At 38.2% G+C, this 27,502-nt stretch overlaps 1 protein-coding gene across 6 annotated transcripts in view; it reads right to left on the bottom strand.

Moving 5' to 3' along the window:
• The window catches only part of SEC23IP (SEC23 interacting protein), a 59,437-nt gene that overhangs the window by 12,137 nt on the left and 19,798 nt on the right, over positions 1–27,502 (bottom strand). For 3 of the 6 annotated variants that reach the window (XR_003433943.1, XM_027112787.1, XM_027112785.1), the window contains exons 8-18: positions 25,727–25,868; positions 24,296–24,504; positions 23,810–23,928; positions 23,264–23,416; positions 21,704–21,799; positions 17,128–17,322; positions 12,767–12,922; positions 12,279–12,381; positions 10,796–10,981; positions 9,956–10,118; positions 9,028–9,129 (exon numbers count right to left, since the gene is read on the bottom strand). Coding sequence is in view for 5 of the 6 variants with exons in the window: in XM_027112787.1 (XP_026968588.1) it covers positions 9,048–9,129; positions 9,956–10,118; positions 10,796–10,981; positions 12,279–12,381; positions 12,767–12,922; positions 17,128–17,322; positions 21,704–21,799; positions 23,264–23,416; positions 23,810–23,928; positions 24,296–24,504; positions 25,727–25,868 (1,604 nt within the window). In the remaining variant the exon portion in view is untranslated. Of the gene's footprint in view, positions 1–320; positions 1,844–9,027; positions 9,130–9,955; positions 10,119–10,795; positions 10,982–12,278; positions 12,382–12,766; positions 12,923–17,127; positions 17,323–21,703; positions 21,800–23,263; positions 23,417–23,809; positions 23,929–24,295; positions 24,505–25,726; positions 25,869–27,502 lie in introns of those variants that run through there. The other 3 variants (XM_027112788.1, XM_027112786.1, XM_027112784.1) reach the window with 3 other exon arrangements.

Here is a 27,502-nt window from a genome sequence, read left to right as displayed (position 1 = left end):
TTTGTGACAAGTCTGTGGTAGGCATGGTGTTCACAACAGTGAACAGTACGCTAATAAATACAGACTCTGCCCTCAGACCTATTACTGTTTTGGCTTTGGTTTTGGTTGTTTTTTTTAAGAAATTGAAGAGTGATATAAACTCTGTCCACAGCAGAGTTACCTTCTAAAATTCTATTTTATATTTTCCCAGGTGTTAAAATCACAAGATTCCTAAAACTGAGCTGGTACACGTTTCTACTATGGACACTGGTTCAAGTGTTTCTTCCCCTCTGCCCAATATTCAGAAGATACAGGCTGAATAATACAGACAAAACCAGTTGTAAGTTGAAAAATCAAACTGGATTTTATTAAAATATACATAAATAACCCTTATTTTTCTTTATTTCACCAGTTTGGGGAAGTTAAGAGGAAATTGAGAGGTAATAGCACTGGTGTAGAGAAATGAAGGCCAAAAGGGAGTCAGTGAAACTGTAATCCAGCCCAGATCTGCCACCCAGCAGCCTGAGAAAGGCATTTAGTGTCGTCGGCTGCATAATGAGGTGATTGGAATATATGCTGTCTGGGGTCACCTGCAGCTCAAAAACTCTACTGTCCTAATTCTGTCCTAATTATTAGGAGCAAATGCTACAGCTATGTATTAACTACAGAGCAGGTGTTCACAATGAAAAGTAAATGACCACTGAACTCACAGGAGTATTTTTAAGGAAGACAAGAAGAATACAGACGTTCTCTGCTTTAAAAAAATGCATTGATGTTACTGTTTTATTCACACTAACTAGAATATATACACAAAAAATGTGTATCATATGTGGCTTTCAAAAAACTCTATGTTCCATGAGAACTATGTAAACAGTGTAAAATGTTCCTACTGCATAACAAAAGAAAACCAGCATTTCCACGTAGTATTAGGAAAATATCTAGATAATTTGAAGTTACAGTAAAATGAAGTAAAATATCACAGAACAGTCTTTTCATGAAACAGTTATAGTCTAAAGCCAATACAGTTCATACTTTCAAATACTTTGGTAGAAGTGAAATGAATACAAAGCAAAAAAACCAAAATCCAAAAAAATTCTACTGTGGTTCTCATATTGATTGGAACTTTAGCAATGAGGCGACTGCACAGCTACCTTAGATGACAAATGGAAAAACTTCTCATTTGCTCCCACTGCTGGTGGCAATGATGCTGGGAGAGCACTTCACAAGTCTTCTGTGAAGTGCGGAGCATCTCACTTCCTTCCACAGCTCTGCTCTCAGCAACAGCCTGGAAGGCTTCTTAAAGACAGCAGTTCAGCTTGGAATAGAAGTGATCTTGGTTACTTCCGCTAACAGATATAAATGACCCCGCATAAAAGCAGCTCAAAACTATAATTCACATTTAAAGTAGAACATAAATTTTTAAAAAACTGTATTATTATAGTTTCTCAAGAAGTCCATAGAACATACTACATTAATTTAAAAAAATGCAAGTTCAATAGCCCACTGACAATAGTTTTTTAAGAAACAGAAACAACCGTCTGCATGCTACAAATATTTCTTCATTGATATCACATATTACTTTGACAACTGTACAACTAAACTGAACTGAGGAGTTTTTAACTGCATCATTTTAGTAATTTCTTTTTCTCATCTATACAGCCCAAATGTGGTACTGATTTATTTCACTGTCTTTTTGTTCTGTATGTTTTCTTTCAAATGAAGCCCTACATCTGAGAATTACAGCAGAGTAACTGTCGGTGAATCACATTTCTGTCATCCATCACAGGAGCAGACTGGGGATGTCCTCTGAGGATTTTCTCAGCAATGTAATTTATACTGCAACTTTCTGTAAAGACAAGAATGTCTTTAAAAGAAGAAAAAGAATCCTCGGTCAGCTTTACAAACTTATAGTAGTAACACAATAATGCACTGTCGTTCCTTTCTGAAGTAAAAGAACAAACACACTGTCAAGTGCCAAACAAACACTGCAAACTGCCTCTGAAGAAGAGCCTGCGAGCACAAGTCCTCAGACAGGCCTTCTGGAGGGATGAAAGGGCATCAGGGAGTGTTTGGTGAGATAAACTAGCCTGATAACCTTCATAACAAAATGAGTATAGAAAATAAAATACAAAATAGAAAGTGAATTATCTGTTGGGTTAATCTGAGGCTTTTTAAAGAACAATCCTAAAAAAGGGCTAAAGGGCAGAAAAAAATTCTTCAGCAAAATTGTCTATGCTTGAATGAACCAAGTATAGAAGGATTGTTAATATTTTAAATTAATTATTTTATAGTACCAGCATAACATTGGGAACTAACTTCTTGCCTAAATTTCACAACCACGTATAAGAAGTAAAACAATTATAGTGAACAAATCATGTGTGAAATAAAAGGTTCTTAATTTTTCATATCAGATGTGTCATAGTCCCAGGCAGGAATACTACTGTTTGGAGTTTGTTTTGCTTTGTTTTGTGCAGAGAGAATGTCAGGGGAACTTAAATCATTTCAAAATTCATTTGGAATAATAGCCAAGAACATAGTATACCAAGAACTTGCACTGCCAGATATTAAAAACTTTCACTGATTCTAAGACAGCATCAATTGTAAGATGCAATATTGTTTTATGTACCATGCAAAGAAAAGATGTCCAGGGTATGGAATCTAAAAGGAGACAGAGGCCCTCACAAAAAGTGGGGATACCAAATGGCAACAGCCTCAATGAGGGGTTAAAAAAATAATAATAACAACGCTTCCTCCAGAAGAGAAGGCAAAGAAGCCTGCATACCACTTCCTTGACAACAGGAAGAGGGGGAAATAATTCCTTGATATTTGCACTGGTACCTCCACCCCAACCTGCCTACAAATTCTGTGCTCTGAGTTCACACTACCAGCAAAGGCCAAGAAAACCTCAAGCAGAGATATTAGCTTCAACAGACTCAGACTGATAGTGCCCCCAAGTGACTAGCAGAAGAAAACTCAAACCCTCTCAGGGAGAACTCAACTTCCATTAAGGCAACAGCTGATTTTTAAGATGCACTCCATATTTAAAGATGCTAAAATGTGGAAAATACATAATATGAAATCAGATACATCAGTTATTTCTCTGGTAGGCAGATAAATAACTCAATAGAAGAGATGTCAGAAAGCCAAGAAAACAAATATTGGGCATATGATTAAAAAAAGGTCAAACAATAATAGCACATGATAAAAACATCAAGCCAATGACAAAAGGGTACACTGTTCAATATATGGCACAGACAAAAAAGATTAACTATTTAAGAAAAAAGTTCAATCCCTCTCTATACCATATCCTTCTAACCTATAAAGTTAGATGAAAAAACAAAGCCATATAAGAACTAAAAGAGAATAAATATAATTATCTAAATAATAATTAATCTTAAAAGACTGGCCTACATATTTTTAAAACATGCTCCCCACCCCACCCCTCAAAAACCCAAAGCATAAAAATAAAGGGCAAATGTCAAACTGGAAAAAAAATTTGCAATGACCAAAGGTTAATACCCTTAACTGTCATAATTATAAATCAACCAGAAACAGAAATACCCCACCCCACACTGCCAGAAAAATGTACAAAGGTCAAAAACTGGCAACTGACAAAAGAAGAAATGGCCAATTAAATACATTAAACATGCTCAATTTCACTAGTAATAGAAATGCAAAATAAAACAATGATATAATAATTTCTAGCTATCAAATTAGCAAAACTTTTTAAAAAACCAGTAATACCCAGTGTGGGCAAAAGGGTGCAGCACTTATATGGACAGCCGCTATGAAACTTCAGCAACCTTCCTGAAATGCAACTTTACAACAAATACAGATCAAAAGCCTTTTAAAAATGTGACTATCCTTAGATCTAACAACGCTACGTCTAGGAATTTATGCCAAGCAAACAGTCAGAGATGTGCAGAAAGTATGTACAACTACATGTCAGAATTATTTATAACAGTGAAAAGTTGGAAAATCACCTAAATGTGCAACAGTGGTAGATAAATTAAGGATTTTAATAAATAGAACTATAAAATGAAATATAATGCAACTATTAAATATCCATGTATCTCTGAAGCACTGTTCATACTAGTAAAAGATTAGATAACCTATATGCCCATCGGTAAGGGACAGTTAAACAAATTACGGTGTAACAGTCAATGGAATACTACACAATCCCTGAAAAGAATAAGGCGGCTCTTTTGTTCTGATATATATTCTTTCTGCCTGAGATGATCTTCCTCCCCCAGATATCCACCTGGCTCACTTGCTCAAATGACATTCTATCAGTGAGAATGTCCCTTGCCATTTTATACAACAGCAACTTGTTCCCATCCCAAATGCACTCCCTCTCGCCCTTTTCCTGCTGCTCTATTTTTAACCATCCGGCACACTGCCATTGTTTATTTACAGTCTGTCCTCCCCCAGAGGAAAGAAGATCCTTGAGGGCAGAGACTGTTTGGTCCACTGCTGTGAACCCCGGGGCCTAGACACTAGTACCTGGCACTTAGTAGGTAAGGTGCTCAGCGAATGATGCATAGATGATGGGTGGATGGATGGATGGGTGGATGGATATGGGAAAATCTCAAAGATACAAACATAAGAAGCGTGTCTTATTTTGCTAGTATTTGTCTTTTAAAAAGGAAAAAATCATGTATGTGTTAGCAGATGTCTGGAAGGATACACAAAACTTGGAACGCTGGTTGCCTCCGGGTAGGGACACTGGGGAAGAAGTGTAAAAGAGAGGGCTCTCTCTTCTGTCATTTCTAAAAGGTGAACCAGGGACCTGGTGTTCCAGTGGGTAAGACTGGTGTTCCAGTGGGTAAGACTCCACGCTCCCAATGCAGGGGGCACAGGTTCGATCCCTGGTGGGGGAACTAGATCCTGCCCGCATGCCGCAACTAAGAGTCCGCATGCTGCAACTAAGACTCAGCGCAGCCTAAATAAATATATATATTTTTTAAAAAAAGGAAGAGTCTCTTCCTAAAAAATAAATAAATAAAAGCTGAACCAACTGTATGTATAACCCACTCAGAAAAACAAATAAAAACGGTAAATATACACACACCCATGTTGTAGGCTGAGGTGGAAAAACTATACAATATACTCGCAAGTGGAAAAAAACAGGCTACAAAATAGCAAATAGTATGTAATACACCGATGAGGTGGATGGACCTAGAGATTGTCATACAGAGTGAAGTAAGTCAGAAAGAGAAAAACAAATACTGTATGCTAACACATATATATGGAATCTAAAAAAAGAAAAATGGTTCTGAAGAACCTAGGGGCAGGACAGGAATAGAGAATGGACTTGAAGACACAGGGAGGGGGAAGGGTAAGCTGGGACGAAGTGAGAGAGTGGCATGGACATATATACACTACCAAACGTAAAATAGATAGCTAGTGGGAAGCAGCCGCATAGCTCAGGGCTTTGTGACCACCTAGAGGGGTGGGATAGGGAGGGTGGGAGGGAGATGCAAGAGGGAGAAGATATGGGGATATATGTACATGTATAGCTGATTCACGTTGTTATAAAGCACAAACTAACACAACATTGTAAAGCAATACTCCAATAAAGATGTTAAAAAAATATATGAAATACACCAAGACTTAGAGAAAGCTTAGAAGGATTAACTTCTAACACTTTTAGTTAGCAAGATTATAGGTGATTTCTGCTGCTTCTTTTCTACATTTTTCTTTAGTTTCTGTATGAGGCACTATCGTTTTATAATTTTTTAATGGTTTCTGAAGCACACAGAGCACTTGTTTAGCAGAGGGTCGCAGCACCCAGATCCCAGGGCACAGTGACTCCCTCCCAGCGCTGCCTCAGTGATCCTCACTTTGCGTCTCCCATCCCAACCTCTGGGTCACCCACTGGGAAACTCCTCACTCCTGTGATTCTCCGACCTCACCCTGCACTGACCTCTCGCTTTTTTCAGTCTCTATCACCTCCCTTAGCTTCCTTGTCTTTCTCCTCCTGTCTTGGTCACCCGGCAAAACCCTAATCCTAGTAAACCCAATTATCTCTTACTGTGCACCTCAACCAAGTAGCAGCACGTGGCCAGAGAAAAGTCAGGCGATCGTGCTAACTGCACTCACTTCAAATTTATGACCAGAATACCGAATGGGCCCTCAAGCCTGCAATACAATCCTACCACACTTTGCTGGAAAATTCCCTTTCCCCACACTCTGAGGTGAGTGTTCTTCTGCTCCCCTCTCTCCTCACGTCTCCCACAGCCCCTGACCGTGACCTTACTCTCACACACTTAGGACAGGAGGCCAGAGAACCCCGGTCTACCCACCACCACCGTTACCCACTACCCATACTGTGCCCTCACTCTCGGCCTTCCTCCAGTCCCATGGAAGAGGCAGCCCTGCTCTTTTTCTAAGACAAAACCCTTCGATCTGCCCTGGCCCTATCCCCCATTGACTTTTCAAGTATTTCCTCCAATAATATCCCCTTTAGTTCTTGCATTCTCAACTTCTCCCTCAATACTGGATCACTGTCGTTAGCAAACGAACGCACCTTAATATCATAAAATGTCCCTGTCTTATTTCTGTTAACCTTCACAGCGAAACTCGTTCCTCTGATCCCTTACCTCCCCTCAGCCCACTGAGCCTCTGCTGTATTAAAACAGCTTTGCTCAAGGTCACCAATGATGTCCTATGTCCTCTTCAAGCCAGTGGCCCATTCTTGGTCCTCCTCTTACTTGACCTCTCAGTGGCATTTCACATGGCTGACTGCTCTCTCCTTGAAACAATCTCTCAGCTTCCCTGAGACCACGAGCCCCTGGATTTTCTTTCACTTCACAGACTTCTCTCTTCTCCACTGACACACTCCTACGTGACCTCATCCAGTTTCTGGTTTCAGGTGGCAAGTATGTGCTGATGATTCTAAGGTTATTATTATCTTCAGACTAACATCATCCACTACCAACTCTCCATCCCCACAACCCCCGAAACCCTGCTCCCCCAACAAGCCTTCCCAGGAAAAGGTACCAGCAACCACTCATTTGTTCGCATCAAAATCCTAAGGGCCATCCTTAACTCTTCTTTCCCGCACTCCCCACACTGAACTCATCTGTAAGTCCTGGACATCGCTACCCCTGCACTAGACCTGAGTTCAATCATCTTTCACCATCCCTATCACTACAACCCTAGTCGGAGTCACCACCAGCCTCTTACCTGTTGTCCCTCCATCCCTGCCCAGCAGTCCACCCTCCACCCAGCACCCAAAGCAATCTTTCTAAAGTATAAACCAAATTATGTCACTCCTCTTCTTAAAAACACCTGGTGTTTCCATTACTCTTAGAATAAAATGTAAACGTCCTACCAGATCCCTCGTAGTCAGGCCCACCTACCTCTCTCCTCTTCTCCCCTCTGGCTACACGGGTCTGCTCTCTGTCCCTCAAACACAACACATCGGCTCCCATCTCATGGCCCTGGCAACTGCTCTTCTTTCTGCCTGGATTTTTCTCCCCGTATCTCCAGGTGTCCACCTCCTTCTCATCATTCAAATTTCAACTCACATATCATCAGCTTGGCAAGGCCTTTCCTGGAAGCACCCCCAGTCACTCTCAACCTCTTCCTATTTTGTCTTTTCCACAGAACCTATCAATAGCTGACATTTACTTTTGAATTAGAGTACAGGCTTACTGTAATCTCCTCCCAGCAGAAGGCAATTTCCTTAAAGGTGAGAATGCAACCTCATTTACCACTTATCCCCAGGATGAAAACTGGCGTCTGGCACATAGTCAGTGCTGAATAAATATCTGTCAACCAACTGAATGACTATTTCATAATTGAAAATCTGGACTGAGGTAACTCTTGACATTACATTTAGTTTATTTTAATATTATAATATCAGAAATGCTGAGAACTGATAAAACTGTATCAAAAGCCTGATTACAAAATGGCCTTTTATACCTCTTACCTACTCTGTTAAGGTTTTCTAATACACATTAGGAAATGACCTAAATATCCATGAACAGGAAGCTGGCTAAATATGATGGGGCATAGCCATACAATGGACTCCTATGTAGCCATTAAAGAGAATGAAAAAGATCTACACAAGTTACTATGCAAGGCTGATCAACAACATCAAGCTGCAGAACAATACAGTCAATGAGATCCCTTTGTTCTGACATGAACACATATTTGATTGGACATGCACAGGAAAATTTCTCTAAGGAAATCCTACTAAAAGTGGTTACCTCTCCAAAATAAGAAGGTGAAGACTGAACTTATCATTTATGATTAAAAAACCAAAAAGTGCCAGGAACTACTTTTGATTTCAGCAATCTAGAGCTCACCACTTTGCATTTCACTCTATCAAAGGCTATAAAAGTTCTTTTTAAAAAACACATTACCTGTTTTTTAAAATGATGTATAATCTAGTGAGGAAAAACTGGCGTCAGCTGTCTCAGGAGAACAGTCAGGTTACAGAGTGTGGCCAACTTGAAGGTTGGTTTATGCATTATAGGTTTAACCCCCTTCTCTATTCCTTCCCTTGATAATGACTGGGAATGCTTAAAATAAAACCTTTACAATCTTTCAAGCAGTTTGGGGTTGAGGGGGGACATGGGACATGTGACACAGGCTTAGTCAACAGGTGTGAGTAAATTTTCGGAGATGCTTCTGTTTTCCTAATTAAGATAGATAGATATAACCCATACTACCCTTTCTCACCTTCTTCATGCCCCGAACACAGATGTGATATCAAGAACTATGTGATATCAAGAGCTATCTAATAACTACGAGGCAACAAGAGCCAACAGGCAGGTGAAAAGATGCAAACGATCTAGTGACATCATTCAATAGACGAACCCTTCCTGTTATGTAAGAAAAACAAACCTCTATTTTTTTAAGGTATTGTGAGTTCGGTTCCTTAATGTCTCTACTCTGAATTTTAAAAGAAAGAAAGAAAGAAAGAAAAACACTCAGAGGAAACAGAATAAAGAAAAAATTATAGTCAACATCAACTCCATAAAAGAGGCTTCAGAATGAAACATTCAGAATTTATACACACAATAAAGATAAACTCACACAGTGAAGCTGAAGTCCAATCAATGCTGGGGCTGCTCTGGACTAATGCTCATTGTTCGATAAATTTCTTTAAGTAATAACAGGGCAGTATCTTCAGATTCCCTATTACAAAGAAAAGCACATTTACTTAAGAGATAATTAGAAATTAACCTCTAGGACTTCCCTGGTGGCACAGTTGTTAAGAATCCGCCTGCCAATTCAGGGGACAAGGGTTCGAGCCCTGGTCCGGGAAGATCCCACATGCTGGGAAGCAACTCAGCCCGTGCACCACAACTACTGAGCCTGCGCTCTAGAGCCCGCGAGCCACAACTACTGGGCCCGCGTGCTACAATTACTGAAGCCCGCGTGCCTAGAGCCTGTGCTCCGCAACAAGAGAAGCCACCACAATGAGAAGCCCACGCACCCCAACAAAGAAAGCCCACACGCAGCAATGAAGATGCAGCCAAAAATTAATTAATTAATTAATTTTTTTTAAAAAAAGAAAGTAATTAACCTCTATGCATAAAGATGGAGAATGCAGCTTTGGTTCTATTCAATTCTACCTAAGAAGGGCAAATGAAAATAAAGTAGTGTAATCTCAGAGCTGTCCTTAAAAACTGGATGAATACCAATCAGCTCCAAAATAGCTGTGCTGCAGTTCTCCTTGGTGACGGAGGATACACAAAAGGATGGCTTTCAAAGTCCCTACCATTCCCATTCTGTGAAAGGCATCCCTGCAAAAACGGTGTGCAAGTACCAAAGGCCTTTGGTCAAAGGCAGATGACATGCTGCCATCTTGTGGACAACTAAACTAAAGGGGGAAAATACTGATTTTCAATATATGGGCATTCAAATTGCAAATGGTAAATCAGCAAGAACCTCACTAAAACTGCTGTATGTGCTGCAACGTAAAGGCCACATGAATGTTATCAAAGATCAAAATACTTACCAATAGCATAAGTGACTCTGAAGAGCGAAAAGATATTCATTAAAACTCTCTATTGGCTTTTCTTGAAGAACATAGTCAATTCGGCGGCCTCCGTTTAACATTCCAACCTTTCCTAAGTAGTCCTCATCCTTGGAAAAATCTGGACTTTCAACAGTCTTTTCTGCTAGAATTTAAACCATTTCAATATCAAAGTCAATCACTTAATCATTATCCTTTGACTTTAGCTGACCTTCTGGGCTCAAGAGAATATTGCTTGACACACGTAGCAACCTGGGGAACTACCAGGCTCACTTCCCATTCCTCCAAAGAGCCAGGGGAAGAGGGGCTGGTTCCCCGAGACAGAGGAGAAAGAGCCAACGAGCCGACAGAAGTTTTGAAGAAAAGGGGTGAGAGAGCGTTGTAGAAAGAAAGGAAATAGAATTAGAATCTGAAAGAATCAAAAACATCACGGCACAACGACCTGACATTACGTGTACAGTCTACAACGACACAGTACAGTCAGACACAGTACCAGGAGAACATTTCTCACAGGGGGTCATTCAGATGCCTGAATACTAACTTAGTTCTCAACTATAACATTCCACTCTGGCCTTATGAATCTCAACAAAATTTTAAGCCTGCAGGGTAAAAAGTTCAGCAACTATGAGCCCAAAACCTATAAAAAAAAAAAAAAGGATGACATGCATTCTGAAGTACAGTTTATCCTGATTTTCCTTTATAGGAAGAGCCTCTACACTTCAACAAAAAAGACTACAATGGAAAACCATCATCAAATAATTTATGTGTGCTATGTTCACAAATAATATTTGTACTGGAAAATGACTCAAATGTCAAATTTACCTTCAACTACTTGCTTTTCTTCTTCTTCTTTGATTTGATTGGCTACCTTCTCCAATTCTTCTTGCAGCTGAGTTGAAGAGGTATGAGCACGGGCAAACTCATTTAATGTCTGCCAAGCACTTTTCAGAGAGCTAATGAAACCCTGCTTCAAATCAGATCCCATACGAGAGAGACTTTCTTTCAACTCTAAAGAGATTAAGATGACATATCAAGTTATTAGTTACTGGGTTAAATTCTGCACCACAAAAATTAAAAGTTATACTGTTCTCAGACAGGATAAGACCTCTTACTCTTCTCTTTCTTTTTTTTAATTATTATTTTATTTTTTATTTAATTTTTTTGACATCTTTATTAGAGTATAATTGCTTTAAAATGGTGTGTCAGTTTCTGCTTTATAACAAAGTGCATCAGTTATACATATACATATATTCCCATATCTCTTCCTACTCTTCTCTTAAATGTCAAATATATGGAGTTTCTCAGCCAAGAACTTCCAACGTATTAAAATGTTTTGAGGAGTCTTATTCTGTCATTTTTTTTTAACAACTAAACTTGATCCAGCCTAAACCTATACATTTCCTCTCACCAAAAAAAAAGGAGTTCAAATACCATAAAAATGTAATAAGCACATTTATGTGCTTTATTTTTACTGTAAGTTAAAAAATGGGCCCACGATATTAAAAAGATGATTGTTTTTCTAATACGTATTGGTGAAATGGTTTTGAGAATTTGAGATTCTGATATAACCACAATTTAAACTTCTAATTTAAAAATGAAGGAACTCCTGCCCCTTCACCTTTTCTGCTTTTGTCTAATAAAAAATACATGAATTCATAGTCTTAGCGTATCAAATTTCTCATTTAACTCAAAAGAGTTAATTGTGTTTATAAAGCATGGTGCAACGTTAGAAAAAAAAAGAAAGATATTTTAAATAAGAGGGCATGATCACTGTTCCTTCTTTTAAACCTATGGATAAGAAGTACTATACACCATTAGTAGGCATAAAAGAAACCTAAACCCTACTTGGAATTATTATCAATCCATTTTGTTTAATGAATTTTTTTAATAGGAAACGTTTGTTTAGTTAGCAAGGAAAAAACAGCTTGCTTATCATCAAATTTTTATGTCTTGATGGTTTGGTCATTAGTTCAAAAGTTACTTTGCTTCCCAATTCCAAAAACTATAACCAAATTCTATGCACCTCATCACTTTATTACCAACTTTCTCCATTCCTTATTATGTCAACAATTAGAATGTTATCAAGGAGAAATCATTAAGGAGAAGGAACTCATTCATAACTTTACAGCTCCTGCAAATAATTAGTAAACATGTTCTGAACAATGTAGGCATTTAAATAAATAAGAACTTAGTGTTAAAATTTTCATTAACTCATTACAAATGACAGGAAGGACACAATTCATTACAAATGACAGATTACAAAATGACAGGAAGGAAAAAAGTTTTTATAGTATTTGTTTTTTACCTAAATGAAGTCTTTTTCTGCCTTTGTGATGCGGAATGAGAACTGCTTTTAGGTCCAAATCTGGTACAATCATAGGTTCTAATCTATATGCCACTGGATCAAGCTACAAATAGAAGAATTAGAAATCTATGAAAAGCTGTTTTGAGTTATATATCTTAGTTGAGTGAGAAAACAGGTATCTGGCAAACCAGAGATTTTGATTTTCTTTTCACACCTTATTCAAATACTGGTAATTAGAAGAAGATTTCCAAGTTTGCGGGTAAAATTACTTGGCAAGCAAAGCAAGAAAATTATTTCCTTGAACAAAGTCTTTTTGGTAGAAAAGTTTATCAGAAAGTATCAGACTGTATTTTTTAGGTCAGAGAGCTGAGTTGTACAAAATCAAAATCAGTATTAATTCCTAAGAAATAAGAATCTGAGAATCTATTAGGATAAAGAGGACTGGCGCTTCGTCTTCTTCAAAATAGAAGTAAATGCAGTTCACTCACTGGATGATAAATATTGAAGAACCCTTTGCAGGTAGGAAGCCTGTAGTTCTCATCTATACTATCCACTCCTCGAATAGTGAGAAACATACCAATTGGAGATCCCAAGGCAAAGAAAATCTCTGGTTCAAAGTCTAAGGAGTTGTAAACAACAGAAACCTAGAAAGGATCAGAAAACAATGAAAGATGGTCATTCCAATGTCATGTAATACAAAATTCAAAAGTTCAAACTGGAACTGCACTTAATTAAAAGCATCCCAATATAGCTGATGCCCCTCCAGGTGTGGCTTCAGTGCTGATAACCAGTCACAGACAGCTGCTGCCAGCTGAAAAGGACCAAAACATTTCCTTTTGAAATCTTTACATACTAATACATCCTGTGACTACACTTTTACTTACTGTGTAAAGAAGTAAGTAAGAAGTAAGTAAAAACCATAAAATATAGTGTATGGAAGCATTATATTCATTTTAGTTATAAATGTGGTCAAAACTACAGACTCTAGAATCAAACTGCCTGGGTTTGAATCCTGACTCCATTCCCCACTGTGTGACTGACCTTGGGCAAGTTTCTTAACCTCTCTTGCCTCCACCTCAGTTTCCTCATCTGTAAACTGGGGATCATAACAATGCCAAACTCATAATGTGGTTGAAAAATAAATAACCTAATCCACATAAAGTGCTTAGCATATTTTAAGCATCCAATGACTGTTACTTCTATTATAACTACCATCCTCATTCATTAGGCTTGTTTCTTTCCATTAGAAATGTGAGCGTAAGCTGTGGCGAAGCGAGAGAGTGGCACGGACGTATATACACTACCAAACGTAAAATAGATAGCTAGTGGGAAGCAGCCGCATAGCACAGGGAGATCAGCTCGGTGGTTTGTGCCACCTAGAGGGGTGGGATAGGGAGGGTGGGAGGGAGGGAGACGCGAGAGGGAAGAGATGTGGGAACATATGTATATATATAACTGATTCACTTTGTTATAAAGCAGAAACTAACACACCATTGTAAAGCAATTATACTCCAATAAAGATGTTTAAAAAAAAAAAAAGAAATGTGATTTATCCCAAAAGAGCTCGTTTGGGGGAAACGTCTCAGTTCACTGAGAACTGCCTAGAGTGAGAGAAAGCACCCACGTTCGGACAGCACTCTATAAGTTACAAAGCTCTTTTGTTTGTTGCTCAGTGACAGAATATGAGTCTTCATCATTTTAGTATCCTGAGAATGAAGAACAATGAATGGCATAATCCAAGTGCATGACAGAGGTCCACTGAGAGCGAAGGGCATGGCAGGAACCCTTGTTCCCGCTTATCAGACGAAGACAGTGAAGCCCAAATAGGTGATGTCACTTACCCAGGAGCACACAGTGAGTGGCAGAATGAGGATTTCTAACTCCCAAACCAATGCTCTTTCTACTAACTAGGCTGCCCTTCTAACAAAGTCTAGACTGCACATCCCTTTGTTTGCCCGTATATTTGCAAATTCAATAGTTTCTGCTACTGATGAGGGCCACAAAATACTCTCAAGATTATGTATCTTCCCCCAGTTCCAGAAAAAAAAAAAAGAGAGAAGAAAAAACAAAGTTAAAAAAAATTATAAACTGGAAAAAATATTTACATCAAGGGGCCAATATCCTTAATATATAAATTCTTAACTATCAGTAAGAGAAAAGCAACCCAATAGAAAAATAGGTAAACCAGCACCTCACACACACACACAAAAAAACCCCTAAAAACTAGGTGATAAAACATCTAACCTCTCTAGTGCTCAAAGAAATACAGTGAGGTACAGTTATCAAAGATATAAATGAAATACTAAAAAAAAATTAAAATCTATTTTCATGTAAAAAATTATTTCTTTAGAAGAAGTTGCACAAGTAAGAATACTATATATTTTTAAAGGAGAATGATAATATCAGTACTAGTGAGGGAGAGGAGAGAGAGGCAATCAATCTTATAAACTGCCAGTTGGAGTACAAACCGGCACAACCTTTCCAGGGGCAAGCAGCAATAACTATTAACATTCTCATGTGCACGTCCTTTGGCCCAGCTATAAATACTTCCAGTTATTTAACTGAAAGAAAGATAAAAAATGTACACGGAAAATTGGTTTAAAACTGTTTATCACTGGATTGCTTAAAAGAATGAAAAATTGCCTACATGTCCAACATTATGGGTTGAATGTGTTCCCTCCAAAAGAGAAATGTACCACTACCTCAGACCTTACTTGGAAATAGGGTCTTTACAGCATTACAGTGGGCCCTAAATCCAATATGACTGATGTTATTATAAAAAGGAGAAATCTGGACACAGAGACAGGCATGCACAGGAAAGATGATGTGAAGGCAAAGGGAGTCTGCCATGTGAAGATGGAGGATTGGAGTGATGCACACAGAAGCCAAAGGATGCTAACAACTGCCGGCAAACCAACAGAAGCTAGAAAGAGGCAAGGAAGGATGCCTCTAAAGGTTTCAGAGGAAGAAGGCCCTGCTGACACCTCAGTCGCGGAACTCTGAGACAGTAAGTTTCTGGCGCTTAAGACCACCCAGTTTGTGATACTTTGTTATATGGCAGCCTATTATAAAATAGGCTTTGTATTAGATGATTTTGCCCAGATATAGACTAATCTTAAGTGTTCTGAGCATGTTTAAGGTAGGTGAGGTTAAGCTATGATGTTGGGTAGGTTAGGTATATTAAATGCATTTTTCACTTTGGATATTTTCAATTTACAATAGGTTATCAGGACATAAACCCATCGTAAGTCAAGGAAGATATGTATGATATTCTAGTATTTTCCATTTTTGTTAAAATATATATGTAAATATATGCTCAAATAAAAGTGTATAAGGCCTTGTTCAAACTGCTAATGGTGATTAGTCCTGGTTAAGAGATTTTTTTTTCCCCTCTTCTTTTGTTTAAATCAGTATTTCTTGGCTTTCTGGCAATGAACGATGCACACTGTGGATTACCACAACACTTTGGGTAACAAAGGAGATGGCATGTGACCTGGGCTGGGTCAATCAAACCATGCCCCATTCCCCAGGCAACAAGAATTGGTCCAGAATGGACTTGAGACTCAAACGAGGTCAAATAAAATCCCTCCTTAAAAGTTTCCTAATTGGACCTATCGGGGTACATTCCTTTACCTCTTATGGTAATAAAGCTATAAGGAGATGAGCCCAGAGCCACTGACACCCACCATTCCAGGTTCACTGGAAGAGAAGGCCAACTCCCAGGGAGAGGCAGGCGGGTGAGAGTGTCCTGATGGCGCGGAGCCCCTGGTTCCACAACTCTGACATTCCAACCTTCACAGGTAGGTGAAGAAATACCTGCCTTTAATTTGCTAGAATCTGTTCAAGTTTGCTCATGTTTAAAAAAAAGACATTTTTAAAATGCAAATTTTGGGGCCTCCCTGGTGGTGCAGTGGTTAAGAATCCGCCTGCCAATACAGGGGACACGGGTTCGAGCCCTGGTCCGGGAAGATCCCACGTGCCATGGAGCGACTAAGCCTGTGCGCCACAACTACTGAGTCTGTGCTCGAGGGCCCGTGTGCCTAGAGCCCGTGCTCCGCAACAACGGAAGCCACCACAATGAGAAACCTGCACACCACAACAAAGAGTAGCTCCCACTCGTCACAACTAGAGAAAACCCACGCGTAGCAACGAAGACCCAACACAGCCTAAATAAACAGATAGATAGATAGATAGATAAATAAATAAAATGCAAATTTTATGGATGAGTTAGGCTTAAAAGCTTTAACAGGCTACAGCAAACATCCAATAACATTTCCTGCCTTCTTTAAATCAGTCATGAACTCACTTAAGAGAATGGAACCATATAAACAACTATAAATATACTGACAGTAATATTGTCTAAAAAGATTTTAATACTTTTAAGCCATTGAGAAACAATATATCATTAAATGCAGCATTATCAACTACTTGGTAGGTTTTTACAGGAATATTTCCCCCAGGGAAGAATTATGAGTAATAAAAAACATAAGTTGAGGGAATGCAGCAAGCATCTCTCACAGAAGTTTAACTATATCCTGAAAATAATTTTCTAACCATCACCACTTCCATTGCTAGTGGCTAAGACACTAATGCTATAAAATTATGAGGGGTGAAAAAAATTGAATAAGGACAATTTCAAAAGCTAGGTGATATGTTCAGTACACATTCAGTCCCTCATTTCGAACACTGTGAAAGAAGCATACAATTTTTATTAAGAGAAATTCAGTTTTCTCCCCCCGACCAAAAAAAACTGTTGAATAAATATTTAAAGAATCTAAAGCTAACCCAAATAATACAGATATGTGATTCCAACATAAAATACATGGCCCAAGTCAATACGTTAACTTACCTGTCCAGTGCCAACTTCAAAAGACTCATAATCAACGTGCACAGAAGAAACGCAAACTCCGAGTGGGAGTTTCCTCTTGGACTCATTAGATTCTGAGGGCGGAGAAGCCATTTCTTTAGCTTTCTGAGCACTTTCCTCTTGTCCTTTTGTCGAAGCAGCCATCACTGCCTTCTTTTCTGATGCTTTTTTCTGTTCCTGTGAAATACCAAATTTTCATAATAGAACTGGGGGGAAAAAAGTTATCAGCTATCACTATGAAATATCTATATCAATATTAAGGAATGATTAGTAATTTCTTAGGCATAATAATGGTATTGTGATTATTAGGGAAATGTCCTTTTAGATATACATACTAAATATTTAAGGAAAAAAATACCATGATGTCTATAATCTACTTTAAAATTCTTAAGAAAAAGAAAATTAAGAACAAAAGCAAAATGTGGCAAAACAGCTACAGTTAAATCTAAATATTTGCTATTAGTATATTCTTTGCTCTCCACTTTTCTATGTAATTTAAAATTTTACTAAAGTTTTTAAAAATGCCAACTTCTTCCTTTGTGATCTCAACTTTAGCCAGATAATTTAAAAGTACTTTATATAACTGTAAAATATATACTTCCTATAAAGACGTGTAACTTAAGAGAAATTTATTCATTCAACATCTTTACACCATTATGTCTACACAGAGCCACTGACAAATTTTCCTCAAAAGCATTCTGGGAAGAACAGATAAACACACTGTGGTACATTCATACAATGGAATAACTATTTAGAAATAAAAAGGAGTAAACTGCAAATAAAACAACAATTATATGAATTTCAAAAACACTATTTTGAGTAAAAGAAGCTAGGTACAAAGGAGTGTACAGTGTTGGTTCCATTTATATAAACTTCTAGAACAGGCAAAACTATCCTATAGTGATCAAATTCAGAATAGTAGTTGTATGGGAGGGGGAGTGGACCAGAAAGAAGCATGAGAGAACTATCTGAGTGACAGAAATGTTCTAGTTCTTGTTTTAGCTGGTGATTACACAGCCGCAAAAATTGTCAAAACTTACTGTAGTGAAAATCAAGATCTATGCATTTCATAAATAAGCAAAGAAAATTCTTGGGAGCGTCTCTAGATCAGGCGTACCTCTGTAGTAATGAGATAAGATCTGCTCGTGTGGGTTTGTGATCACACCCTGATACAGCAGCAACGATGTCAGGGGAATGTGAACAACCATCATGGTGGATTCATTCACTGGCCCTCATTCCCCAAGCTGTGAATGACTGTGTTAAGTCTCTGTTTAAATAGCTATTGACAGGAAATTCCCTGGTGGTCCAGTGGTTAGGGCTCGGCGCTTTCACTGTCGTGGTCCTGAGTTCAATCCCTGGTTGGGGAACTAAGATCCCACAAGCCTCATGGCGCAGCCAAAAATTAAATAATTAATTTTTAAAAAAAGAAGAGCTACTGACAGTGCCTAAACAAAACAGCTGGCCAAATTGGTCTTGTCTATCAATAAATTCCAAATACTAGAAAACCTGGAAATAAGTCCAATTGGTTAATTCAAAGGCAATACAGAATAAAGAAAACTCTCCACCAGCCAGCTGGGAACTGATTCCACCATTAAAGTCTTGGAAGGCTTCGTTATCTCTGCCCTTTGGAGGAACCACAAGATTAAACCTAAAACCCAAAATGAAGAACATGTTCAAGGTTCTTCAGTTTAAATTTGCTTTCTCACTTGCAAGTACCTCCCATTATACTCATAGAACTTAACAATCTAAATTGTTAAGAGGGCTGTCTAAACAGATCCTCAACTGTCCTACTGCGAACTGCTGTTCTGTTTCCCCTCCTAGACACATGCTATAACTTTAAAACAAAGTGAGCCAAAATACACATACTTGAGTATCAATATTCCCAGCACTAAAAATTATTCCTTTTCAAAGGAAAATGAATAAGATGGCTTACAAAGGGGAAAGAAAAGCTCAGGCCACAAATATTTGACCTCTTTATTAAAATAACAAGCTAACTAACTTTGGTTCCATTATTTCGGTTACACTAAATCAACAGGACACACCATTTTATCTTATTATTGATCTGGCAGCACCTTGTTAACTAGGAATAACAGAGCAATCAACGGCAACACGGCTGAGAAAGTTTCATGGTTCATCCAGAGGCAATTACTTTTGAGTTTAAAAAATAAGATGACTTTATAGTTTTACTCCTTTCAAAACATTCTTATAATGCCATTACTTATATATCCGAGCTACTACAGGAGCCAAAACAGGCTCCTTCTAGAGATTCTTCAAGAACTATAGAATACTTTTCTACTTTTTTCCTTTTATTTACAAAATAAAATCAGGGACAGATGTAGGACCTGGAAACATAGCTTCTCATTTGTTCTTTTTGTGTTTTTACAGGCCTGTGCTTCACTGATGTGCACATGGAGATGAACATGCTCACACTTGGAGAACACAGCCTGGCGGAAAGGAACAACATTGGCACGCTTTCATCATGGTTTTGGTGTGACCACTGTGCTCACCAGAGATGTTGCCTTTCAACTCAATCTTCACTGTTGCCTTCAATCAACCATCAAAAACACTATTTCTGTGTCTAAAATGTGTTTTGAGTTGTACCTTTCTTTTCCATTTCCTATTACACCCCTATCATCTCTCAATCAGTCACTGCATAATTACAGTGACTATGCCCGGAGATTCCTAACAGCCTCTAGCTTCATCCCCTTCCAACTCCATCCCCGCACTGTAACCAAGTGAACTCCCTAAAACACCGGCCCAGTCATGGAACTGCCCTCATTGCTCCACTGACCTACAGCAGTGGTTCTCACACCATGTCCCCTTAGAACTGAACCAGTGGTTTACACTGCTGCTAAAAATGTGGCCCAGTTCTCACACACACACACACACACAAAATTAACGTAAAATTCAAGTTGATAACAGAATTGTCTCAACTTTAAGATTTGTTCCAATTGTTTTTTCCTTTAGTACTCCTTATCAGCCAGTAGGCCCTAGCCAACAGCAAAAGACAGCAAATATTAATGGAAAAACCAGGAAGGAATCAATATGTCTAAAAACTCACTTATTATAAGCACATTTGCTCATGGTTGAAATTTTATGTGACTTACAGCACATAGTTTTCAATTTTAACATTTCTGAAGTAAAAATTAAACTTTAGACTAAACAGATGATTTGGTGCTAAATCATAATTTGTGATAAAAATTAATAAGTAAGTAAGCATTTCATGATGTTAGTTTAAAAGCACCATGACTTTCACAGCCATAAGAACATGTTTGCGGACCACTCCCTCGTAACTGAAATCTGCCACATCTGCCATTTGGGCCCTCAGAACCCTGTGCTCTACCTTATTCTCAGCTCGACTGCTGTTTCCGCTGCAGAAAAACACTTGCCCACTACCGGAAGGCCATTTCCCCTGGCCCTACCCTTCCTTCAAGCTCAAGTACCAACACCTTGGAGAAGTCTTCTCTCACCAGCCCCAGCCCCTTCTCTCCCGGGCAGGCCTCACCTGGCTCTGACAGCACAAGCAGCACTGATGCATCATCTGTGGTCAAATCTCTCCCCCTAACTAGACAGCATACCCTCAGTTCATCTCCAAATCCCAAGAACTCAGCACATGCCTGATCTAAAACATATACTCATAAAATACAGAACAACTCAATTGCTTAAGCTAATCATAACAAATCAGTCCTATGACTTTACAGTCATATTACATATAAAGAAGTGGCATATGTTAAGTTCCAAAGAAGTAACACAAATTAAAGAACCACAGAAGTTCAAAAGATGGAAGGATCAACGAAGACCATGTTAATACAATAAAAATAAAATAGCCACCCTAAGTGCTACCTAATTTTTCTAAGTATACAGAAAATCTCTGTAAAGTTAACTTAATGAAAATTAAACGAGTTATTCGCAATAGTTTTATTCTTTTGAAATGTTTTCTAGTTGTTGCTGTTATTGCTCTGATTTGGATTGTTGACAACTTTTTGTTTTTGGTTATTAATTAATGAAATGTATCCGTGTCCCTTCTTATCTCTTTAGATGGTGAGAAGGACTGGGAAAAGAGAAAATGCGCTAACATTTATTGGATGATAAGCTACACATGCATTACTTCATCCTCACTGCAATCCTATAAGGAAGGCATTATCACTCCCGTTTTATAAATGAAGGAAACCACAGACCAGAAAAGTTAAGCAAATTGCTCGTGAATATGTAATTAATAAGTGGTTGAACTGGGAATCAGGGTGACCAAGTCATCTTTTTGTCCAGGACTTACCCAGTTGTTGCACTGGGAAATTCTCAAATACCAATTCTAAGGCTGAAAGTCCTTCATCCCGGAATTTGCTCAGCCCCAGGAAAACCAGGAATTGGCATTTAATTGGAATTTGAATCCATTTCTGGCTGACTCCCAAGTCAGGCCTTCCATCAACTCCATTACTGTGCCCTTGGGCAGAGAGCACAGTAGCTGACCTAACCATGATGGTATTAACAAAAACTTCCAAAATATAAACAAGCTAGTCACAGATGAGTTTTTTCTTTTAAGTGCAGAGATGAACTTTACCAGTTTGGCTGCTTTATGTTTTACAAAGTTAGCTATCTTCTTCCTGGGTCCAAGTGGTATCCCCATTTCCTTCAGGTCATCCACTGTACACATAAGCTTTAAAAGAAAACAAACAAGCACATTAATTAGTCAATCTAATGAAACATGAAGTGAAATTTAAAAAAAGGAAATTATGAAAAGAAACCGTATCATCTAAGGCAACTGAATATCCAATTTGTTTAAAGTTAATTTCTTTTCTGTCCCCAGCCTCAGGTAATTTTTTTTAAATCATGAATTAATTTAGGTTGTAAAATTTTAGGCCTCCACATCTAAGTCATTCTTTTAATTTTTTTTTGCGGTACGTGGGCCTCTCACTGTTGTGGCCTCTCCTGTTGCGGAATACAGGCTCCAGACATGCAGGCTCAGCGGCCATGGCTCACGGGCCCAGCCGCTCCGCGGCACGTGGGATCTTCCCGGACCGGGGCACGAACCCGTGTCCCCTGCATCGGCAGGAGGACTCCCAACCACTGCGCCACCAGGGAAGCCCCATTCTTTTAATTTTTAACAGAAAATACATGCATGTTGTACAGAATTCTTTCCTCATACACAGGAAAAACAATTTTAGACAAAAATGAATCAAACTATCATCAGTTCCTATTTCCCCTCATCCTGGCCACATAGTATATTAATATCAAACCCTTAATATTCTTGCCAAACTAATAGGTTAAAAAAACCTCACTGCACTTTTTTTTAAAATAAATTTATTTATTTATTTATTTTTGGCTGCGTTGGGTCTTTGTTGCTGCGAGCAGGCTTTCTCTAGTTGCGGCGAGCGGGGGCTACTCTTCATTGTGGTGCGCGGGCTTTTCATTGTGGTGGCTCCTCTCACTGCGGAGCACGGGCTCTAGGTACGAGGGCCTCAGTAGCCACGGCGCACGGGCCCAGCACTTGTGGCTCACGGGCTCCAGAGTGCAGGCTCAGCAGTTGTGGCGCATGGGCCCAGCCGCTATGAGGCATGCAGGATCCTCCCAGACTAGGGCTCGAACCCGTGTCCCCTGCATTGGCAGGCTGATTCTTAACCACTGCGCCACCAGGGAAGTCCCTCACTGCACTTTTAATTTATATTTCTCTTAAGAGTTTTCATATGATAAGAAGTCATTTGTTATTTTCTTTTCTGAATATCATCTGTTCATATTCTTTGCCTGTTTTCCTATTGTGTTGATGGTCTTTGTGTAACTAACTTATAGAAACTTTGAATAATAAGAAAATAAACCCTTTGTTTATAATGTGTGTTGCAAACAGTCTTCTTAACCTTTTGTTGGCCTTTAGGTGTTGTTTATGCCATCCCCTGCTATGCAATTTTTTTTCCATTATGGCTTCTGGGTTTTATGTCATACTTAGAAAAGCCTTCCCAGATTATTAAAAAAAGTTCTCCTGTTTTTTCCAATTTTTTTTAAACGTTTAAGTCTCTGCCTTATCTGAATGCACTGTGATGTAAAAGTGTTTAAATCTTATTAATTTTCAATCTCATACAAAGGAAAAACAATTTTAGACAAAAATGAATCAAACTATGATCAGTACCAGAGATTCCATATCAATCTTTTCCTTTTCAAAAGTGCTAACGTATTCAGAGAGGCTAAGTGCTTCCAGAGTTTCTTGCAAAGTCAGGACTTCTTCATTTTCAACATCAAGGTCACAAGACTCATCCAACGTCAGCTTTGGCTCTTCAGGTATCTTTTAAAAAAAAAGTTGGGAGAACGTTACAAAGTTCCCATAAAATGTCTTCTGATCTATGGAAAAATCTTAATTCTGTCCTATACACAAATCATAATTTTTGGCAGTTTGCTATCCAAAGTTTGAATATTCTGAAAAAGTATATAAATTTAGTAAATCACGCATGCTCCCATTTCCTACAATAATTTACTTCACATTTTTTAAAGAAACCATAAACTGTCTCTCACATTTAAATTTATAATACATAAGGAAGACGAGTGAGAAACTCAAATAATGAGCTCTATGATTCCACTGCACTCCTAAAGCTCAGGGTATTTTGTTACATAGAATCAGTTCAGATTGTGGAAAACTCTTCAGCTCCAACTCTGAATCTAGAGGTCAATTGGGCCATACCTGCTTTTCCTGGAAATGTGGCTGCTTCACAACTCCATTAGCAACAGCTAAAGGCTCAGGAGACTTTGATAAATTCAAATCTTTTTGATTAGACAGGATGTCAAACAATATTAAAGAACCTTAAAAAAAAAAAAAGAAGCATTTTGCTTTATAATGTACTAGGTGCTTTTATAACACTAAATAAATTCTCCTCCTTTTTTTTTGTTCAAAGTCCCAAGCAGAAGTCACATAAAGTTAGATGTTAATCAAGATCTGATAATAAATATTCTTGTTTTACCAAGTAGTAGAATAAATTAAAATATAAAGCATTCCTAGGTAACATGAAAGGCAAATAAGGCAGAATGTAAACTCAAAGCATTCATTTCTACCCTTTATAAAACTTAAAATCTATAATTCTAAGTCTTGAACTAACAATGTCACCCACATTGAAAGCAGGGATGACTCAACAAAAATTGTATTTAAAATGTGGATATTTGGAAGTTTTACCTAAACTGTGACCAGCAACAGAGACCCCTCCTTTGAAGTCTGGGTTCCGACTCATGAAGAGTGCATACAGACGGTTTATCTCCAATCCCACTTTCTCCACAATCCTCTGACAGTAGATGGGGCTGTTGTAAAATAAAATGTCTAGCAAGGTTTCATTAGTAAAGTGACGAAACCGACCAATACTTGGTAAAGTGATTTTCTTAATATTCCTGTTCAGAAAGAAAAAGAAGTATGTTTAGTCAGTAAGCACCTTAAATTTATCGGTTTCTAAAAGTTTCAATTTTGAATCCTGAAAATACACTAAGTAAAAAAAGATCCCACAGACTAATTATGAGTTGATTTTATAGACAGTTACTGTAAACAAATCAAGATAAACCAAAAAAGTTGTCATTTGTGCCTATAACTATACTATGAACTTGGGGATTCTCTGAAGTTATCATACAAAATAAGGCCAAAGCGAAGATTTTTAATTTATTTTTAAAGAGGAAAGCCTACTCTTCCATTTTTCTTCCAGTTTACTGGAAATCAGGATACCTGACAAAAATTGTGGGTGGCCAGGACAATAGAGAATGTAGCAAGAAGTAAAAAAGGAGCTTAATGGAATGAGAATCTCTCCTGATTTGAGAATGGCCATACTTCAGGAATACCCAAAGAGAGAGAAATCACCCCCATAACAGGGCTTCACATGGAGAGAACAGAATGTTTGTAGCGTTAGTTTTATTAAAGCATGTGCCCTGAAACATCATGATGTTCACTAAAATCCAAGTATGTCATTAGCCCTGTGTCCCCAGCATAAATATTTTCTAAATCTGTGCTTCCCAACTGGAAGCATTCCAAATTGAGTGGAGGCATTTTTAGTTGTCACAGTGCCTGGTAAGTGCTGCTGGCATTTAGACTAAGGATATTAAATGGCCTACAATACACACAACAGTCTTACATGACACAGAACTGTCCTGCCAGAAGAGTCTCCACTGAGAAACAATAATCAGTGGTTCTCAACCAGGGGCGATTTTATCCCCAGGGGACATCTGGCAATGACTAGAGACATTTTTGGTTGTTAAATTAAGGGTAAGGTCGTGCTACTCTTATCTAGAGGGTAGAAGCCTAGGATGCTGCTAAACATCCTATAGTGTACAGGACAGCCCCATGTGTGAACCACTATAGATCAGTATTCTAAAACCAGCTTAAGTTTCTTAGATTCTCTTAAATATTTACAATAGGAATACACACATACGTATGTACGTATATACGTGCATGTGCACACACACACAAAGTAGCACATAAACTTAAGTGTTTAATCATATGTCAGAGCAAGTATATAAAGTTTTTAAGTGTATCTGTTGAAGTCATAATAAACTACTTTATACTATAGTTTAAAATTTGAATCTAAGTTTGACTAATCTGAAAACCAAGCTATCAAAATCCACAAACCTGTCAACACCGGTGGCATCCCCACCCAAGGAACTATGCCAATGAACCGGAAGGAATTCCACTCTGCTTACTTTCCGATCATCTAAAGATTTCTTGAAATGTGTCTGCAGCAATTTGAGAGAAACCACCCTAAAATCATCCACTTAAAAAAAAAAAAAAAATTTTAGAGAAATGCAAATCAAAACTACAATGAGATATCATCTCACACCAGTCAGAATGGCCATTATCAAAAAATCTAGAAACAATAAATGCTGGAGAGGGTGTGGAGAAAAGTCAACCCTCTTGCACTGTTGGTGGGAATGTAAATTGATACAGCCACTGTGGAGAACAGTATGGAGGTTCCTTAAAAAACTACAAATAGAACTACCATATGACCCAGCAATCCCACTACTGGGCATATACCCTGAGAAAACCATAATTCAAAAAGAGTCATGTACCAAAATGTTCATTGCAGCTCTATTTACAATAGCCCAGAGATGGAAACAACCTAAGTGTCCATCATCAGATGAATGGATAAAGAAGATGTGGCACATATATACAATGGAATATTACTCAGCCATAAAAAGAAACGAAATTGAGCTATTTGTAATGAGGTGGATAGACCTAGAGTCTGTCATACAGAGTGAAGTAAGTCAGAAAGAAAAAGACAAATACCGTATGCTAACACATATATATGGAATTTAAGAAAAAAAAATGTCATGAAGAACCTAGGGGTAAGACAGGAATAAAGACACAGACCTACTAGAGAATGGACTTGAGGATATGGGGAGGGGGAAGGGTAAGCTGTGACAAAGCGGGAGAGAGGCACGGACATATATACACTACCATACGTAAGGTAGATAGCTAGTGGGAAGCGGCCGCATAGCACAGGGAGATCAGCTCGGTGCTTTGTGACCGCCTAGAGGGGTGGGATAGGGAGGGTGGGAGGGAGGGAGACGCAAGAGGGAAGAGATATGGGAACATATGTATATGTATAATTGATTCACTTTGTTATAAAGCAGAAACTAACACACCATTGTAAAGCAATTATACTCCAATAAAGATGTAAAAAAAAAAAATCAGGGAAGACAAATTAACTTGATTAAATTTTCCTAGCTTGATTAAGTAGTTAGCAATTACCTCTTTTATGCCAGTATTTTTTATAACACAAACTTTTCAAGAAAAAAAAAAAAGATGACAAAATCAGTCCAGAAAAGAAAAAAAACCAACCTTTCGGAAGTTCTTGTTCATGTTTCATTATTTTACAGGAATATATAAATGACTGAAAAACATTAGCTCAACTACCATTACTGGGAGGCAGAAATGCACTGTGGGTAGACTCTGGAATCAAATTACCTGCTCCAGAACCTACAGACCGTGACATGGGAGAGGTTAACTCATCCTCTGGGCCTCAGTTCCTCACCTAATAGTAAAGATAACAGTAACAGCACCTACACCCCAAAGAGTTATTGTGAGGGTTAAATGATACAACTCATGCAACATACTTGGGACATACCAAGTATTCAATAAATATGAACTATTACTACAAACATAAAAATAAAACTTCCAAAATTTAAGTAAACCAGGCAGATTCACAGTTCCTTTAAACAACTTCTCACAACTAATTCACCATAAATCAGTTCAATGCACAGGTGTTCCTAGTGGCTGGAAGTGCTCAGGCAGAGGTTGTCAAAAAGCCTAAATTATTTCCAAGATCCCTTCTAATTCTTCACAATCTAGGATTTTATGAGTTATAAATGTCATAAGAGCAAATGAAGTACAAAGTAGTATTGCCCA

The sequence above is a fragment of the Aethalodelphis obliquidens genome, unplaced genomic scaffold (genome assembly GCF_003676395.1).
Source record: "Aethalodelphis obliquidens isolate GAN/ISIS:26980383/991018 unplaced genomic scaffold, ASM367639v1 scaffold11, whole genome shotgun sequence".
Taxonomy (NCBI): domain Eukaryota; kingdom Metazoa; phylum Chordata; class Mammalia; order Artiodactyla; family Delphinidae; genus Aethalodelphis; species Aethalodelphis obliquidens.
This window is presented reverse-complemented; position numbering and strand designations above follow the sequence as displayed.